Source organism: Triticum urartu, chromosome 2A (assembly GCF_056163025.1).
Source record: "Triticum urartu cultivar PI428250 chromosome 2A, HENAU_Tu73, whole genome shotgun sequence".
NCBI classification, from domain to species: domain Eukaryota; kingdom Viridiplantae; phylum Streptophyta; class Magnoliopsida; order Poales; family Poaceae; genus Triticum; species Triticum urartu.
Genome location: NC_141874.1, coordinates 281,740,805 through 281,756,153, shown reverse-complemented (window position 1 = coordinate 281,756,153; position 15,349 = coordinate 281,740,805). Strand labels below are relative to the sequence as shown.

At 45.4% G+C, this 15,349-nt stretch overlaps 1 protein-coding gene across 19 annotated transcripts; it reads left to right on the top strand.

Moving 5' to 3' along the window:
* The first annotated feature begins 1,656 nt into the window (after positions 1-1,656).
* Positions 1,657-9,945, top strand: LOC125537349 (uncharacterized). 19 transcript variants are annotated; one of them, XR_015616250.1, is made up of 10 exons: positions 1,657-2,315; positions 2,923-3,265; positions 3,653-3,824; positions 4,265-4,353; positions 5,201-5,265; positions 5,426-6,118; positions 6,588-6,654; positions 7,385-7,472; positions 7,581-8,256; positions 9,505-9,945. XR_015616250.1 is itself a non-coding variant. In XM_087543779.1 (10 exons), the coding sequence occupies exons 7-10, from the start codon at positions 6,088-6,090 to the stop codon at positions 7,675-7,677; spliced, it is 306 nt and encodes a 101-aa protein (XP_087399905.1). In that variant the 5' UTR covers positions 1,661-2,315; positions 2,923-3,265; positions 3,653-3,824; positions 4,265-4,353; positions 5,201-5,265; positions 5,426-5,550; positions 6,037-6,087; the 3' UTR covers positions 7,678-7,811. The 19 variants fall into 19 exon arrangements, 8 of the variants coding, with proteins under 8 accessions (XP_087399903.1, XP_087399900.1, XP_087399905.1 ...); XR_015616253.1 differs by lacking the exon at positions 9,505-9,945 and adding an exon at positions 4,438-4,564 and having other exon boundaries at positions 1,660-2,315; positions 5,412-6,118; positions 7,581-7,811; XM_087543779.1 differs by lacking the exon at positions 9,505-9,945 and having other exon boundaries at positions 1,661-2,315; positions 5,426-5,550; positions 6,037-6,118; positions 6,608-6,654; positions 7,538-7,811.
* Positions 9,946-15,349: the final 5,404 nt, after the last annotated feature.

Sequence of the window (15,349 nt, the reverse complement as noted above, 5' to 3'; positions counted from 1 at the left end):
AAAGCTTTTGGTGTTTCGGCTGGATCTATTGCATGATCGACAAAAATATGGAGTTCGTCGACATGGAGGGGAAACTAAGTTATCAATTTTGAAGCTATGTTCTTGCAATATGGAGTTCTTCTAACTGAGCATGATTTCTTTTTTTTTCCATCATAGATCAACAACTAGTTTCTTGAGAACTTGGAAGTGTTTCTTGAGAACTTGACAGTGTGGTGGTGTGAGCAAGATGTTGGGTGGTGTTTGTTTAGGGGGCGGGGATATTTTGTGTGCTGGCGCATGCATGTGATACAGGTTGTGCCATGTCCGTGCTATATGCAAAATGAGGGCATGGTGTTAAGAAGAATGGCAGGGGCCGATCAAGATGGCGGGCTAGTAAATGTGCATGCGTGCAGCTAGTAAATGTGCATGCGTGCATGCAGCTCATGGCCTGACTTTATCTTATACAGTATATATATTTTGGCGAGACATGTAGTGCATGCATGCTGTTTCGGGCGAGTATTCGAGTGTGCGGGTGGATTGGGCTGCGATACTGTTGACTATGTGTGTGCATCTGTTTTGGCTCATATAGGTCCGAAGACAGGCCGAAGGACGGCCGTGACAACGACGCCATAAATATGCTACCACCAGACGTTCGAGTGAGGAGTCACGTCTTGCATAAACAGTTCCAAAAAACCCCCCCTTTGATGCAAAAGCTTTGAAACTCTAGATTATGAGCATGTCGAACTCATCGTACACAAGATCGATGGCTGGTTCGGCTCGCCAGCAGAGCCACGAAGGGGGGAGGGGGTGGAAGCATCCGAGCTATTGAGAAAGTGGCCGCAAAGTGTTGATTGTGTGCCGGCGGCGGTGGCAGTGGGAGCCCTGGAGATTTTGATCTTGAGCGCCGCCGTGAGCGTTTCCGGTAGGTGAGAGGTGGGGAAGGGGGAGAAAAACAGTAAATGATTTGAGTGCGCGTGGTGGTGAGACGATGAGGATTGTCTGGTCAAATAAAAAAAACAAGGTTACAGTGCTGCATAATGAGCGAGTGTTAAGGCAATTTGCGGCACGAGAAGTTAAAAATGACATGATTAGTACTTAAATGCAAACGCATGCTTCAATTAGGCTGGCCATAGTGGGGTAACATAAATAGTATCATGTACTTAAGACTTGTAAACGTGCTTATGTGACAGGCAATTAAAGAAGAGAGAGATGGTAATAGTAATATAGATAGATACCCTAACATAATAAATGTGGTGCTACTATGTGTCATGCATGACAATAAATGAGACCATCTATGATACTAATCTATAATACTATGCGCTATAGAGATAGTACCATAGACTAGTAACATATGCATGTTACTAGTCTAAGTTACTCCTCACTATGACCAGTCTTAGTCAATTAGTAATGGATGTATGTTATTGGGGTGCATATAAATTGTACACAGTTGTCCGATTAGTACACCATGATTAGGTAAATTGACGAACTAATTATCCACTAGTGATCGCATGACAACTAAAAAAACTATTGAACTAGCAAGTTAATTGCTTAGGTGCATTAATTGCTCCTCGGGATATATGTGTGACAGAGGTCAACCTAATGTGTCGATCTTGTACCTGTGCATCAAGTTGGTATAAAATGTAACCAGTTCCAGATTCCGACCTAATAAGGAGCTGGCTAGTGGGACATATGCTACGCGAGATGGATGAATCCAGGACCAAGGTGCTGGATTACGCGATGAATACTGCCGGATGAAAATCAGCTGCAGCTCCCTTATACATTGATCAGTAAATGCTAGATGATGATCCACATGTAAACCAATGGCGCTGATAAGCATACCACTGAACGTCATGCATCAAAGAAGCTTTTCGGTATGTTCCTCCTTCTCTCGTTACCTCCACGGCTCCACCCACAAACCCTAGCCCCCCAAATCCCATAGTCGATGCACTTCTCCCTCCCTCGTCAGACAGCCGCCACATCCCTCCCTCGTCTCTCCCTCGTCAACACAGCCACGCCTCCAACCTCCCTTCCTCGTTACCACGGCAAACCAGCTCCCATGGCGGCGACAGGGGCGAGGCGGGCGCGGGGGCTGCGGGCGGAAGCAACAGGGGTTGATGGAGGGTCGGGGAGGGGCGGTTGTAGGCGGGTTCGGCGGTTGGGGGCGAGCACCGGACAGGCAGAGGGAGCGTCTTGGTCGAGGGACAGCGAGGCTCGTCGGCTGGGCGACTTCGAGCGCTGGACAGGCAGAGGGAACGACTTGGTCGAGGGACGGCGAGGCTCGCTGGCTTGGCGACGCGAGTGCCAGACAGTCAGAGGGGCTTGGCCGAGGGATCAAGGTGAGATTCACACACCTTTGCCCATCTTGTTTCCTCCTTTATTTTCTCGTCAATTCAAATTTCTATTCAGCCATGTTCTGTTGCATTCTTCTATCGATTTTTGTGTTAATATTTTAGTATTGTTCGCAGGAATTGTTATTTCTTCTGCTGTACTATTTTTTGTGCTGTTCTACAGAAAGCTCATATAGTCAATTCGCAAAAAAGCTCTTATATATGTTCATCTGTGCAGCCTTGTAATAATATTAGAATACTTTGTTGTTTATTTTTTTTGCGGCTTCACAAAACCATTAAGCAGTAAGTCGGAGACCTCAGTTTTTTTCACTGAGAAAATGAAAATAAGTCATTAGTAAAGTTGGAATTTAAGTATTAGAACGTGTGGGGTGTTGATCGTGTGTTTGGTGTTGCTCTTTTGCATCAACTTAGGTGTGATTCATCATGCATTCATCCATGTTTATGACTGCTTCTGCCGCGTTGTTTGGTTATGTTTTGTGTCGATGGATTGCTGCTTTATCACCTGTTTGTACTTATGCCACGTGACTGTGTGTTTCTTTGCAGTCCATAACTTGTGATTCACAGCCTGCTCTGAAATTTTGTTTGTGTTGGACAGGATTCGTGCAACTCTTCCAATAGGAGGATAGAACACATGCACAAAACTTCGAAAGCCACAAAACCTGGGCGGAAATCATGGACTACACGTTGGTCAATATTGTGCAGGCAACCAGTTGCCACAATCGAACACAATAAGCATCACGGGAGCCTCCTCGTCGTCGGCGATTCTCCGGCGCCTTTGTCTGGTCATCTCTGGCTCCTGCCGTGCTCTCTGGTGCTCCTTTGCCTCATGGATGGCGCTCCCATGCCTCGGACGCACGCCCCCTCTCCCCCGAGCTCCAGATGGGAAGCAGCGGCCCCCCCTCTCCCCCGAGCTCGGGATCCATTGCAGCAACGGCAAGGTAAGCAGCGGCAGAGCTCCCACCTAGCACCTCCTACTAAATACCCCTTTTTTGTTCAAACACCAAAACACTTTGTCAGGGTTGTGAATCCTTAACCTTGTTATTTAGTTCAGTCCATCATAAATACAGCTTAGGAAGCAAGCTTCTTCTAAAATCATTGATCTGGTATTTTTTTAGGAGAGTGCCTTCATAACTGATTTGCAGTAAGGGGAAGCAGTGACTCTTGTTTTGCTAGTATTAATAGTTTTATTCTTGAAGTATTTGGCTCTAACAATTTGTTACCATAGCCCCTCTTAAGCAAGTTTCTTGCAGAACAGGTTTTCCCAATGCTAATTAGGGCACTTGTTTTCTATCTGTTTGCCCTGCTTTTAATTACTTTTTCTCCAGGCAGTGAAAGTTTGCAGTCGATGCCATCTAAGTAGGATTCTGGGTTGATTTCAGAGGAGATCAATTATTGTGAGAAGATGAAGAAGCTGAGAGTTGATACGGACTATTTGTGAAAGCAAGTTTAGGAGCTCAAAGCCAACAACAAGTCAACAACCAAGGCTTTGAAAAAGACGTAAGCTCTAATGTTATAAGATTTGATGCATGTTCTTTCATTAGCAATTGTTTTAGTTGTATGAACAAGTTATCTGCCTTGCAAATCTATTTTTTCATGGAGAAATATGAAGTATGTATTCTATACAAAGATGTCATAACAATGTGTAAAATTCAGAGTTTATTGAACATGATCACCACTGAAAAGTAGAAATGCATTTGACAAATGGCATCAAATAGTTTGAAACATTGGATTTCTGATTCACATGTTGGCATATTTATCTTATGGTCACTTAGGATTTATGCATCTGAGCTTCTCATTTTTTGTGTATCGTAGACAGAGTATGACTTCAACTTGTGATTTATAGCTAGAAAGCTCTTTGAATCTGATTTTTCTTTCCTATGTAAATCATCGTTCTTTTCGTATGTACTCATGTGGCTGCTGAAATTTTTCATGAACAGATCGACCCGCGACACCGGTAAGGCCACAACATCCATTACTGCTATGACTGTTGACTGAGGTGGGAAAGCATGGAGCCTTCCTTCTACTGGTGAGTATTACAGCTGAACCGATTATGGTTGTTGGAATGTCTGATTCTTTGGTTATTATCTTATTCACATAATCCCATTCGCAGGTATAGTTTGGTTTTCTTATGCCCATAGTTTTTTTTAGTCATGTTCGTGTGGAGGATGGAGTCAACGCTAGGCACATGGTTGATGGAGAAGGACAAGAGGATGAAGCTCTGACTTGCTTTTCCTATGGTATATATATATATATATATATATATATATATATATATATATATATATATATGAGACAAGAGGAGGTGTTCAGTTCCTTTGGATTGCATCATGAAAAACATCTCTTGTTTCAAATCAGAATAACATGAACATTCTTTATGAAGTGCTTCCTAGGGATAATCCAGGATTAGAAATAGAACTTGAAATTGCTTCATAAGAGTTTCTCTAAACATTTGTGAGTCCCTAATTAGATGCATTCGTGTCGGTGGCTGACCTTTTCCATTTTGGTTGTTCATCAGCAGCTATATGCATGTACGCTGTTGCTTGCATGACCACTTGCAACTGCGTTTCGATTCCCTATCCTTTCTGATTTCACAACCGTATCTTTCTTGATATAATTAAGCTTTTGTTCTATTTTAATCCTAGCATATGGTTCTCCTGTTTAATAAGCTAATTGATTAAGCTATCTAAATATGCTAAGTCCTTCTCAACAAGTAATGTAGTTGATCTGCTAAAATCGCAGGAGCCATTCAGAAAAAAATTAGGATCCTGTCAGATATTGGTCAGCGTGTTAGGATATAAGATAGCACATTAGGTTTTGTTATCACGTAATGCACAAATTTAGACAACTGACTAAAATTAATTGTGACATTGCAGATTTGTTGAGCCAATATATCGAGGCTTTCCTTTGCTGTTGAAATCTCTATAGAATTTCATAGAAGGTTTGGTTATGTTTTCTTCTATTCCAAATTTTAATTTAAAATTTTTTGACACTTTCATTTTTTCCTTTGCTGTTGAAATCTCTCAGTCACCATGTTGTAACTTGCAACATCGGGTGTCAACATTTATCAAACTCACTCCTTGTTAGTAATGCATGTCCAGATGATTGGTCGGAGTATGCATATCTTTGGACCCTTCCTCCTTGCGGGCCTCTCCACTAAAGACTGGGAGGCAAGAACCAGCGCCACCGCCATGTCTGTTGGTGATGCTCACGCTGGAAACCAGAGGTAGCATCTTGGTCTTGTCCATGCGAGCACCACATCTCTGACAATGCTGCCGCGACCAGAGGGCGGCGAGCTGATCCCCCATGGCTCCTCGCCGACGTATGACAACACCCACCTCCATGCTAATCGAGCTTTTTGACTTGTCCAGCATGATCTGAGACGCCGTCTCCACTTCAGTTCATTGGAGATTGTAATATTGATCTTAGTTCAGTTCAGTCTATTATGTGACCTCACTTTGTTATCTATGATTTCCTTCATTTCTTTGTTTTGGCACATGTCCATTAATTTGTATAGTGGAGCGGATGACCAAATTATTGGAACCTTCCCATGCTTTCCAGGGAAGTTGTTTGTTAGCTCTGCCCCAAACGTTGACAAGCCAGATTTGGGCTTATTTCTTCAGCTTTGCTGCACTGCAGCCTGATAGTATTTTTTTGTTGCTTGATGCTTCATTTTCCTACTTCTTCCTCTTAATGTGACCTTTTGATGCAGGGTGATGTTTCTTTATATGCCCCTCGAGGGATGAGGCCGGCAAGCCGGTGAATGCTTATCACAACAAGCACATGCTGTCGGGGTATGTGAGCATTCCTATCTTGACCTATTAGTGTGCTTTTGTGCCATCTGCCTAGGTGGAATTGTTACGGGCTGAGTAAGATTCCTTGGCTATTTACGGGTTGCAAGTATGATGTGGTTAATCAATATTCCATAATTGAGACGCATTGTAAGTTAATATATTTCTTCAGCCGTTGTGTGTGGCCAAATAAAAATCCTTGTGGGACATTATGGTGAAATTAAATTTAGTGACTTTATTGGTAGCCTGACATTTAGAACTGTTTGTGTTGAGAATCGATGGGTTCCATCTGATTTTATGAGGATGGGTCGCACAAACTATTGTAGGACTTGAACAGTTGAACCCTGGCCTCCGATCCACTGCAAATTGAGCATTCTTTTGTGATGAAATATTACATTGAAAAAGTTGTCATCAGTATATATTTCTTCTTTAAAGAAACGTTACCTCAGATATTGCTTTTTTACGCATGCAGTTTGTTGGGTATGCTTCCAGGAACATGGGCTTATGTTAGTGCTGGTGCATTTGGGAGATCTATAATTGTAAGTTTGTAAATCGTCGACGTTTTCTTAGTTCATCTTTTCTTTGCAAACTTGCTTTTGTTCCTACATCAGGAATACTTCTCTACTATACTCTTTCAAGCCATCAAGCTCTTTTTATCTTCTGACTTGTTAATAAGAATACCTCACATACTGTATGTGTTCTCTACTTCTCTTTTATAGAATAGTACTAGCCATAAGCCCATAAGAACCGTGTCCATCCCATGGATATGGGGGTGTCTCGCAGCATGTTGATGGTATCTGCTTTCTAGTGAAGTGTCCAGAATGGAATAACACTTGTATATATGAAATACAGACACCTTAATCCAACTCAAGGCAACCCTTAGTCTACAGTCTGACTTGGTGTTGCTATTAGCAGCTCAAGTATTTCAGCAAAGAATTAGAACATGGTGTTTCATTTGGAATTTTGAAAATCCAGTTGTATGTGTAGTCAGGTCGGTTGATCTATAGTGTACCGTAGTATTTTTCTCTCCTTTCCTTGTGCTAATTTTTCCTTATGATCTCGTTATGTTTGTCCAGCTAGAAAATCAGTAGGTTTTTTCATGTCCAACGGTTACTTGAGGCACTGCATTTCGGATCGACGTCGCTTTATTCATGGGTTGGGTTGCCAATTTCGAGCTGCTTAATTTACGGGTTGCGATTGTTGTCACCGTTGTTGAATACAAATTATATTATCCGGATGGCTAGATTTTTATTTGTGTTTGTGTCACAGGCTGCAAAGAATCTTGTAGCTGTGGCGGCGGCCACACTTTCAGTTCCTGCTTTCAGGGCACCTACTACAAATATACCTTCTGGATCAGGTATGTATCATATGGCTGCTTGTCTGTCCAACACACACATGAACTACAACCTTAATCGTTCTCAGTAACCTGTTATGTGATTAGAGTCCTCCCATCTGGGCACTGCAGTCGTCCTTGCACCGTCACACACAGCGTCGGAGACACGAACGAGGTCGAGCAGTCCGTGTCTTCGTCCTCTTCCCTTGGCGTGTGGAACCTGATATAAACAAGAGGCCAAACAATATGTGGCATCTTCATCGTCGTCCTCTCGTGTGGCACCGGAGAGATGGACAAGGAGGCCAATAGCTGGAAGTGCGGCAGACTGTAATGCTTTGGTTGATGAGGAATTATCTTTGTACATAGTGGTTTGTTTGATGGGACCCATCTGGCACCGCCGAGCTTCCGCTCAAGCGGCGTGCCATGGGGGCGCCCTATATATATATATATATATATATAGCAGGAGTCTCGGTGCTTGCTTTATTAGGGTTCCTCTCTTTCACTCTCATGCTCTCCAGATCTAAAAAATGCATAGGTGGCCACACACACTCTTTCTCTGCTCATGGCTGGTCACAAATCCGGCGTAACCACCTCGACCAGGGAAGGGGTGTAGGTGCGTCGTCCATGCAGTCGTCGACGGTGAGGGAGGAGACCAACAGCTGCCCGCGTGTTCTGATCGACGGCCGTGCCATTCTCTCCGAGATAGCGTCGGATCGGGAGGGCCTTCGACCCCTTCTTCCTCCCCGTGGTATTGTGGCCAAGATGCGGCCTCCAGACGTCGTCTTTGCCACGTGCCGACGACCCTCGGGTATATATTCCTTCGAAACCGACCTTTCTCTACTGCCTCAGTTCCTCACGTGGCTGCGTGTGCATATTTTTCTACTCCCGTCGACTATTCACGTGGCTGCGTGTGCATATTTTTCTACTCCCGTCGACTATTCCAAAGCCACGTAGACTTTTACTATTATTAGAGGTAGTTCATACAGTCGAATTTAAGGGTTGATTCAAATAGGGAAGAAAGTGGGAAATCTATAACATGAATTTAGGACATGATTCTAAGAGGAAATGGGGAAATGTAGCATGAATCTAGGACATGATTCTAAGAGGAAATGGGGAGAAAGTAATGGATACTGGCTACCCAACTGCTCCCTTGGTTGAAAAGGTGAAGAAAGCATGGTGGATGGCGAAGAGTGGGGGAAGTGGACCTGTCTCTTTGGTTGAAAAAAGGAAAGGAAGTGAGGGGCGTTGGGGGACAACACAAATGAGAACGAGCAGCTCTAGATTTCCTGTGCTCACATAGGAAAATGTCACCGAGGAGATAAAAAATGGGACAAATGCAGACATGCTGCCTGAGTGTTTGCTGCTTTGGGCAACCACATTTGCCTCACCAATTTATGCCCCTGCTATCCCTACGCCTATATCGCTACCGTTAATGTAAAATCACATAAACTATTAAGCAATGCCACCTAATGTCACTATTAAGTAATGGTCTAGTGCTGTCGATAAATTGAAGCAATGCCACCACCATTTTATTTCCCATGAATTGTGTTTTTGTAGTCACACTTAAATCTCACACCGCTAGCATTGCTTCATCCCAGTGGAACTGCAAAATTTTGATTGCACATTTTATGACCATGTGCTATTCTCATGACAGTAATATTAATGCTACTGTTCTGCATGTTAATCTAGTGACAGTGTTGATGTGATGTGATGCTACTTCTTACTTAAGGGCATTTTCATACTGTCAATGTAGTGCCAATTATAACACAATAGATGCTGATGTTAATCATATGCCACTGCAAATAACTGTCACTATTTAAATAACCGTATTTCATATTTGCGGAAACAAGGATGTGTGTCTCCATATCGTTTCTATCAGCGCAATCAAAAGTACACACCTCCGTTTTAGTAGAACTGCACAAAATGAGATGGCTATTCCTAGCTGCCGTTGCCTAACCACCTATCTTCCAGGTATTCCTACATAGGTAGTGACTAGGTAGAATGGCCAACGCAATCTGAAAGAAGCTGAATCATACATTTTACTTCCTAACTGCAGTGCAGGGACGAGCGAAAACAATTGTATCCTAGTCGGGAATGCACTTTCTCCCAATTCATCCATGGACGGAGGACTAGCTAGCATGGCTGCATGAAGGTTTTTGGGACAGGTGCACGAACAAAAGGCATTATGGTCTGCTTATTTCTGCAAATAGCAGTGCTTAAATTTAGTAGAACTGCACAAAAAGTTTAGATGTTCAATACACTACATGGTTCAGTTCAGCATTCCAATTAAGAACACAATTATAATTGGTTATTTTGAAATGAAAGAACCTAACCTTGGATGGTGGCAATATTCCAACTAAGAACACAATTATAATTGGTTATTTTGAAATGAAAGAACCTAACCTTGGATGGTGGCAACAAGAAAAACCAGAGTGAACTCCAGGAAAGTAAAGCCTGCCTAGGGAGGCCCTTTGCTCAGAGAAGCATTGCTTGATTTTTTTCTGATTTGTAAACCTTTTCACAACTTTGTCTTTTGCTATGAACTAGTAAATATTTGTTATGTTCTATGAATCATTGAGATGTATAAAATTTCTTAACTTATGCTTTTCAAGTATTTTATGAAGCTGAGTTTAATGTGCATGTTCAACATGAACACTGGACTAGCATGTGAACATTTGGAATTTACAGTGTGGCCTCAGTTAACTGCATGAACCACTGTAATCAGATATGTAGTTGCTTATATGTCAGACAATAGATTATTGATTGTTAGCTAGTTGATAGCCGACTTTTCTAGTGTTGAAGCGAGTTGAGTCAATGTGCCTTGTTTTGCAGAACTTTTTACAAATGGGGTAGTACCAGCAGTGTTTACATGTACTTAACCAGCCTTACCTACCCTATGTATACATTAGTGCACAATTCTCAAAAGAGTACTCTATTACATCAAACACACACTGCTCGTATGATAAACCGTGACAACTTATGTCTTACCATGCCATATTACATGAAAAAACTAGTGAGGACGGATATGTTTCGGCAACAATTAGGATGGTTCTCACATGATTCACGGGCGCACAAAAGTAGCAGTAGTTCCCATAGACAGATTCAAAGAGAGTACTAGTCCAGAGGGCTCGATAATAGGCAAGGTTCGGATAATTAGACACAATCCAAACTACTATTAAACACTAGGTGGGGCAACTATTTCATGCCTCGATCTAATTTGCGATTTACATAAGACGGACCTTCCCATGAACATCACCGAGGATGTCCAGCAGCAGCTCAATCCTGTGAATCTTTCTGAAGATAACCTTGTGGCCTTGCCACTCATAAACTTATTTTGTGGAGGCATGCCACGTCATCTTCCTGCATAAGATTGACAAGAACAGTATGCCTCACAAAGGAACGAGTAACTTTGAATTTCTTGTGCTTCAGTACACCCTGGACAATACGCCTGACAACAGTGAGGCTGGAATACATCTCGACATTGGTATAAATGCAAATGGCTTTCAGGATCCAACAACCTAAGAACTTTGTTTTCCCAGTACATATATTTAGGTCATCTGCCTCATAGCGAGTGACATGTACAACCACACAATCCTTGTCCGCATCAGGGCTCTAATTGAAATAGAAACAAATTCTGAATTACTTACCAATATAAGAAACACAAGTTATTTCAACCAATATGTAGAGTCAAAGGTCTGCATGACAGGGAAGGTAGCATGGCATCGAAGCTAATAAAATTTTGCATTATTTATCACCGCATACTTAGATGAAAAATAACATTCGAGATCGGCAAAGAAGAAAATCACCTTGGGTACCGCAACGGGGGGGACACATCATCGAAGGGGGAAAACTGCTCGTGTAGGGCCATGAGGGCTGTAACCTCAGATGGGGCATTGACCATCTCAGTAGTGGCCGTGAGCTTATCTGGATTCGGCTCAGTGGCTACCTCCATCTTCTTGGAGCTCTCTGTCTCGTGTGGATCAGCCTCCTGCGCCTGCTCCAACATCGGTAGATCTTTGCCTGGTTCTCCTTGCTCCATCATGAAACTGACGAATACTAGGAGATGTGACGCCCTCGATTCAACCGTACACTAATAATACATGCAAATGTGTACGATCAAGATCAAAAACTCACGGGAAGATATCACAACATAACTCTAGACACAAATTAAAATAATACAAGCTTTATATTACAAGCCAGGGGCCTCGAGGGCTCGAATACATAAGCTCGAATACACAAGAGTCAGCGGAAGCAACAATATTTGAGTACAGACATGAGTTAAACAAGTTTGCCTTAAGAAGGCTAGCACAAAAACAACAACGATCGAAAAGGCAAGGCCTCCTGCATGGGAGCCTCCTAACTACTCAAAGTCGTCAGCGGTCATCATGTAGTACTAGGCACCCTCGGGGTAGTAGTAGTCATCAGTGGTGTCGTTTGGCTCCTGGGATCCATCATCTGGTCGCAACAATCGGGTATATGGGAAAAAGAGGTAGCAAAGCAACCGTGAGTACTCATCCAAAGTACTCGTAAGATATACATCAGATCTAAACTAAGTACGCATATGTAACAAAGGAAATGGGTTGTATCTGTGGACTAAACTGCAGAATGCCAGAAAAGAAGGGGAAAGCCTAGCCTATCAAAGACTAGCATCTTCAAGCATCTTGCAGCATATAGAAGAGTACAGATCAACATAATTTAAAGTAGTAGTAGCGTTATCAACCTCGGCCAGAGATCCTTTCTCGACTCCCTGCGAGAAAGCAATCCCAGAGCCATACTATCCATTTCTCATAACCATTTCTCATCTCAAGTATCCAATTCTAATTGTATCGATCGGGATACAACTCCAAGTGTCTGTTACCGTAGGACAGGCTACCGATAGATGTTTCTTCCCTGCAGGGGTGCACCAACTTACCCACCACGCTCGATTAACTCCAGCCGGAGACACTTTCCTCGGTCCTGCCCGACCTCGGCCAAACAATATGCCGCAACCCGACCTAGGCTTAATAGAGAGGTCAAGCACGCCAGACTAAACCTATGCCCCCAGGGGTCTTGGGCCATCGCCCCGGTAACTCCCGCACGTTGCGTGGGGGGCCGGTGAGCAGACCTAGCTACCTCCTTAAAAAGGCATGTGCTTACCAGTCCAACCCGGCGCACGCCACTCAATCACATGACGTCTATTAAGCTTCGGCTGATGCATACGACGTAGAACGCCCATACTATGCCCACGTGATGGTTAGTGCTATCAGGCCATAGGCCCCTCGGATCAAATATCCAAACCGTTAGTGAGTTGGCAGTGCCGTCACGAGCAGAGACTCACGAAAGATGTGACCCCGTCGCCCCGTCTTGAGTACTTGCGGCAAGGGCTAAGAATGCCCGGCCACGCCTCGTAAGTATCTCACGGGCACCTTCCAGGTCAACCCGACTTCACATGACTCGCTATTACGCTCGCGCGGGTACCCCTCAGGGCCGACCCTTCTTTAGTAACATGGTTCAGTGCAAAGTCATAGTAACCATAGTAACTGTGTATCTAACACCAAGGGGAAACCCCGAGGAATCACCCCCGGTGAATTCCACTCGATGTTATCATCAAGGTGAACGTAAGAGGATCCACCCTCGAGGTTCACACTTGAGGGGTTGCACGACAGAGCCGTAACGGAAGTGGTTAAGGAGGAAATCACCCTCGATGACCTCGACCGTATAGCTACACTATAGAGGTCTCATCAGGAGTGATGTAAGAGGTTCCACCCTCGGCACTCGATGGTAACTCTACAGAGTCGTACAACTAGGGGGGGGGGATGTGCGGTGTCGGGGCCTGGATGTCGATCACGTTGATCGAATCATCGAACATAAAGCGAGGCAACTGGGACAAGGTGGGGGTCACTGTTGGATCACTAACAAACCTATACTAAGCAGTTTAGGATAAGCAGGTAAGGTAACAATAAGCAGGTAACAAAAACAGGCTATGCATCAGAGTAGGATCATATAGAAAGCAGTAGCAGTTCTAATGCAAGAATGAGAGGGAAATAAATGGGCGATATTGGAATGCTCAAGGGGGGTTTGCTTGCCTGGAAGCTCTGGTGAAAAAGAAGAAGTGTCGTCATCGACGTAGTCGAACATAGGGGCATCAGCAGCGGTCTCGGGGTCTACCGGAGAGAAGAGGGGGAAGAAACAGTAAATACAGAGCAAACAGATGCATTACTAAGCATTACATGACGATAGGCAGAGCTAGGGTTGTCCTAATGTAGTACTACACATTGCAGACGGAGGGGATAAACATCCGAGGATGAATTCCCGGCGTTAGACGAATTCCGGACAGATGAAAGAGAGGGGACGGTTCCATGTTAAGCATGCTAGGGGCATGTGACAGGTGAAAGGACCACACATTCGGATTCGTGAGATTTTTCTGAGCAACTTTCATATAGAAAACATTTTCATCGGAGTTACTGATTATTTCCTATGATTTTTCAAAGATTAAAGCACTTCCAGAAATTATTTAAATTAACAGAAAAGGAATATGACGTCAGCATTGCGTGGGGATGATGTTAGCGGTCAACAGACTCGCTAACCAGGTCAAAACTGACTTGTGGGTCCAGTGGGACCCACATGTCATAGACAGAGAGCTAACAGAGTTCATTTTAATTAAACAGAGTTAATTAAGGGGGTGGCCCTCGGGTGTTAGTGGCTACTTAGGTTAATTAAACATTTTAAATTACACCGAAGTTAATTAGTGGGAGGGGCCCGCCTGTCATTGACAAGGGGTGCCTAGTTAGCAGAGTTGACTGAGTCAACTTAGTCAACAGGGCCCCACGGGCCCACGGTCAGTTGCTCAAGGGACGGGCCCAGGCGTCCTCGTCAGCCCACGCCGGCGCTGGTGGTCGGAGTAACTCCGGCGGGCCGTTTCGCGGCGGCGCATCGCCGGCGAGGTGCGGAACCAACCGTCCGGGGTCTATTTGACGCCCGAGAGGCGCCGTTCGGACGCGGTGAACGAGCCACGTCGAGTGGCGGCAGCGGCAGCAGCTGGGGAGGCCGGAAAGGGCGCCGACGACGAGGTTTGAGGCGGAGCAGGTGGGTGACGACGGAACAGAGTTACGGCATGCTATGGCGTGGGCGAAAGGACTAGACAGGAGCTGCGCGATGCGGTGAATCTAACGGGCAAACGGCCGTGACCAACTGGTCACCGGAGACGCGCTGGCGACGAGCTCCGCGGCGCTGGAGTTCGGGCGCTAGTGGAAACAAGGCTAGGAGGAACGGGGAGGCGCGCTGGTGGTGGCGTTGGACTCGCACGAGCTCCCGGAGCTCGATGCGAGGCTTAGCCGCGTGTTACAGTGGCGAAGGCCACGACGGCGAGCTCGTCGGCGGCGGTGCGTGCAGGTGCTAGCGAAGCGGAGGCTACAGGCGACTAGAGGGAGTAGGGAAGGGCGCGTTCGGCGCAGGAGCTCACCGCGGGAGCGTGGGGACTAGGTAGTGGGCTCGAGGAGGACCGGTGCTGCAGATTGACGGCGAGGTCGTGCGGTGGCCGTAGAGGAGGAAGAGGAAGACTGCGACGGCGGCGGTCCCTCCCGGTCCCGATCTGGTGTCGAGGAAGAAGAGGAGGATCACGCCGGAGCTCCTGGACTTGACGGAGCGGCGTATGGATGACGGTAGCCGCGGCTACGGCGAACGGCGGCGATGGTGGCGCTCGGGCATCCGTCCAAATCGGAGCAGAGAGAGGGCGAGGGGGAATCTGATGGGGAGAGGGAGAGGCGAAGCGAGGGGGGGGGGCGGCTCTGGTGCAAGTGGAGGCGGGGATCGAGGAGCCGAGGAGGCGCAGGCCTTATCCGCCATCGTCGCCGACGAGGTGTCGGGCGGCGACGAGCCCCTATAGCGGTCTGAGACCGAGGAACAGGGCTGGGGGGGGGGAG

Bases quoted from the DNA above. Each gene is read 5' to 3' on its own strand.
- LOC125537349 (XM_087543777.1), top strand. From the start codon at position 6,088: ATGCTTATCACAACAAGCACATGCTGTCGGG. The intron at 6,119-6,607 runs GTATGTGAGCAT...GTATGCTTCCAG, and splicing joins AACAAGCACATGCTGTCGGG to GAACATGGGCTTATGTTAGT. The intron at 6,655-7,384 runs GTAAGTTTGTAA...TTTGTGTCACAG, and splicing joins CATTTGGGAGATCTATAATT to GCTGCAAAGAATCTTGTAGC.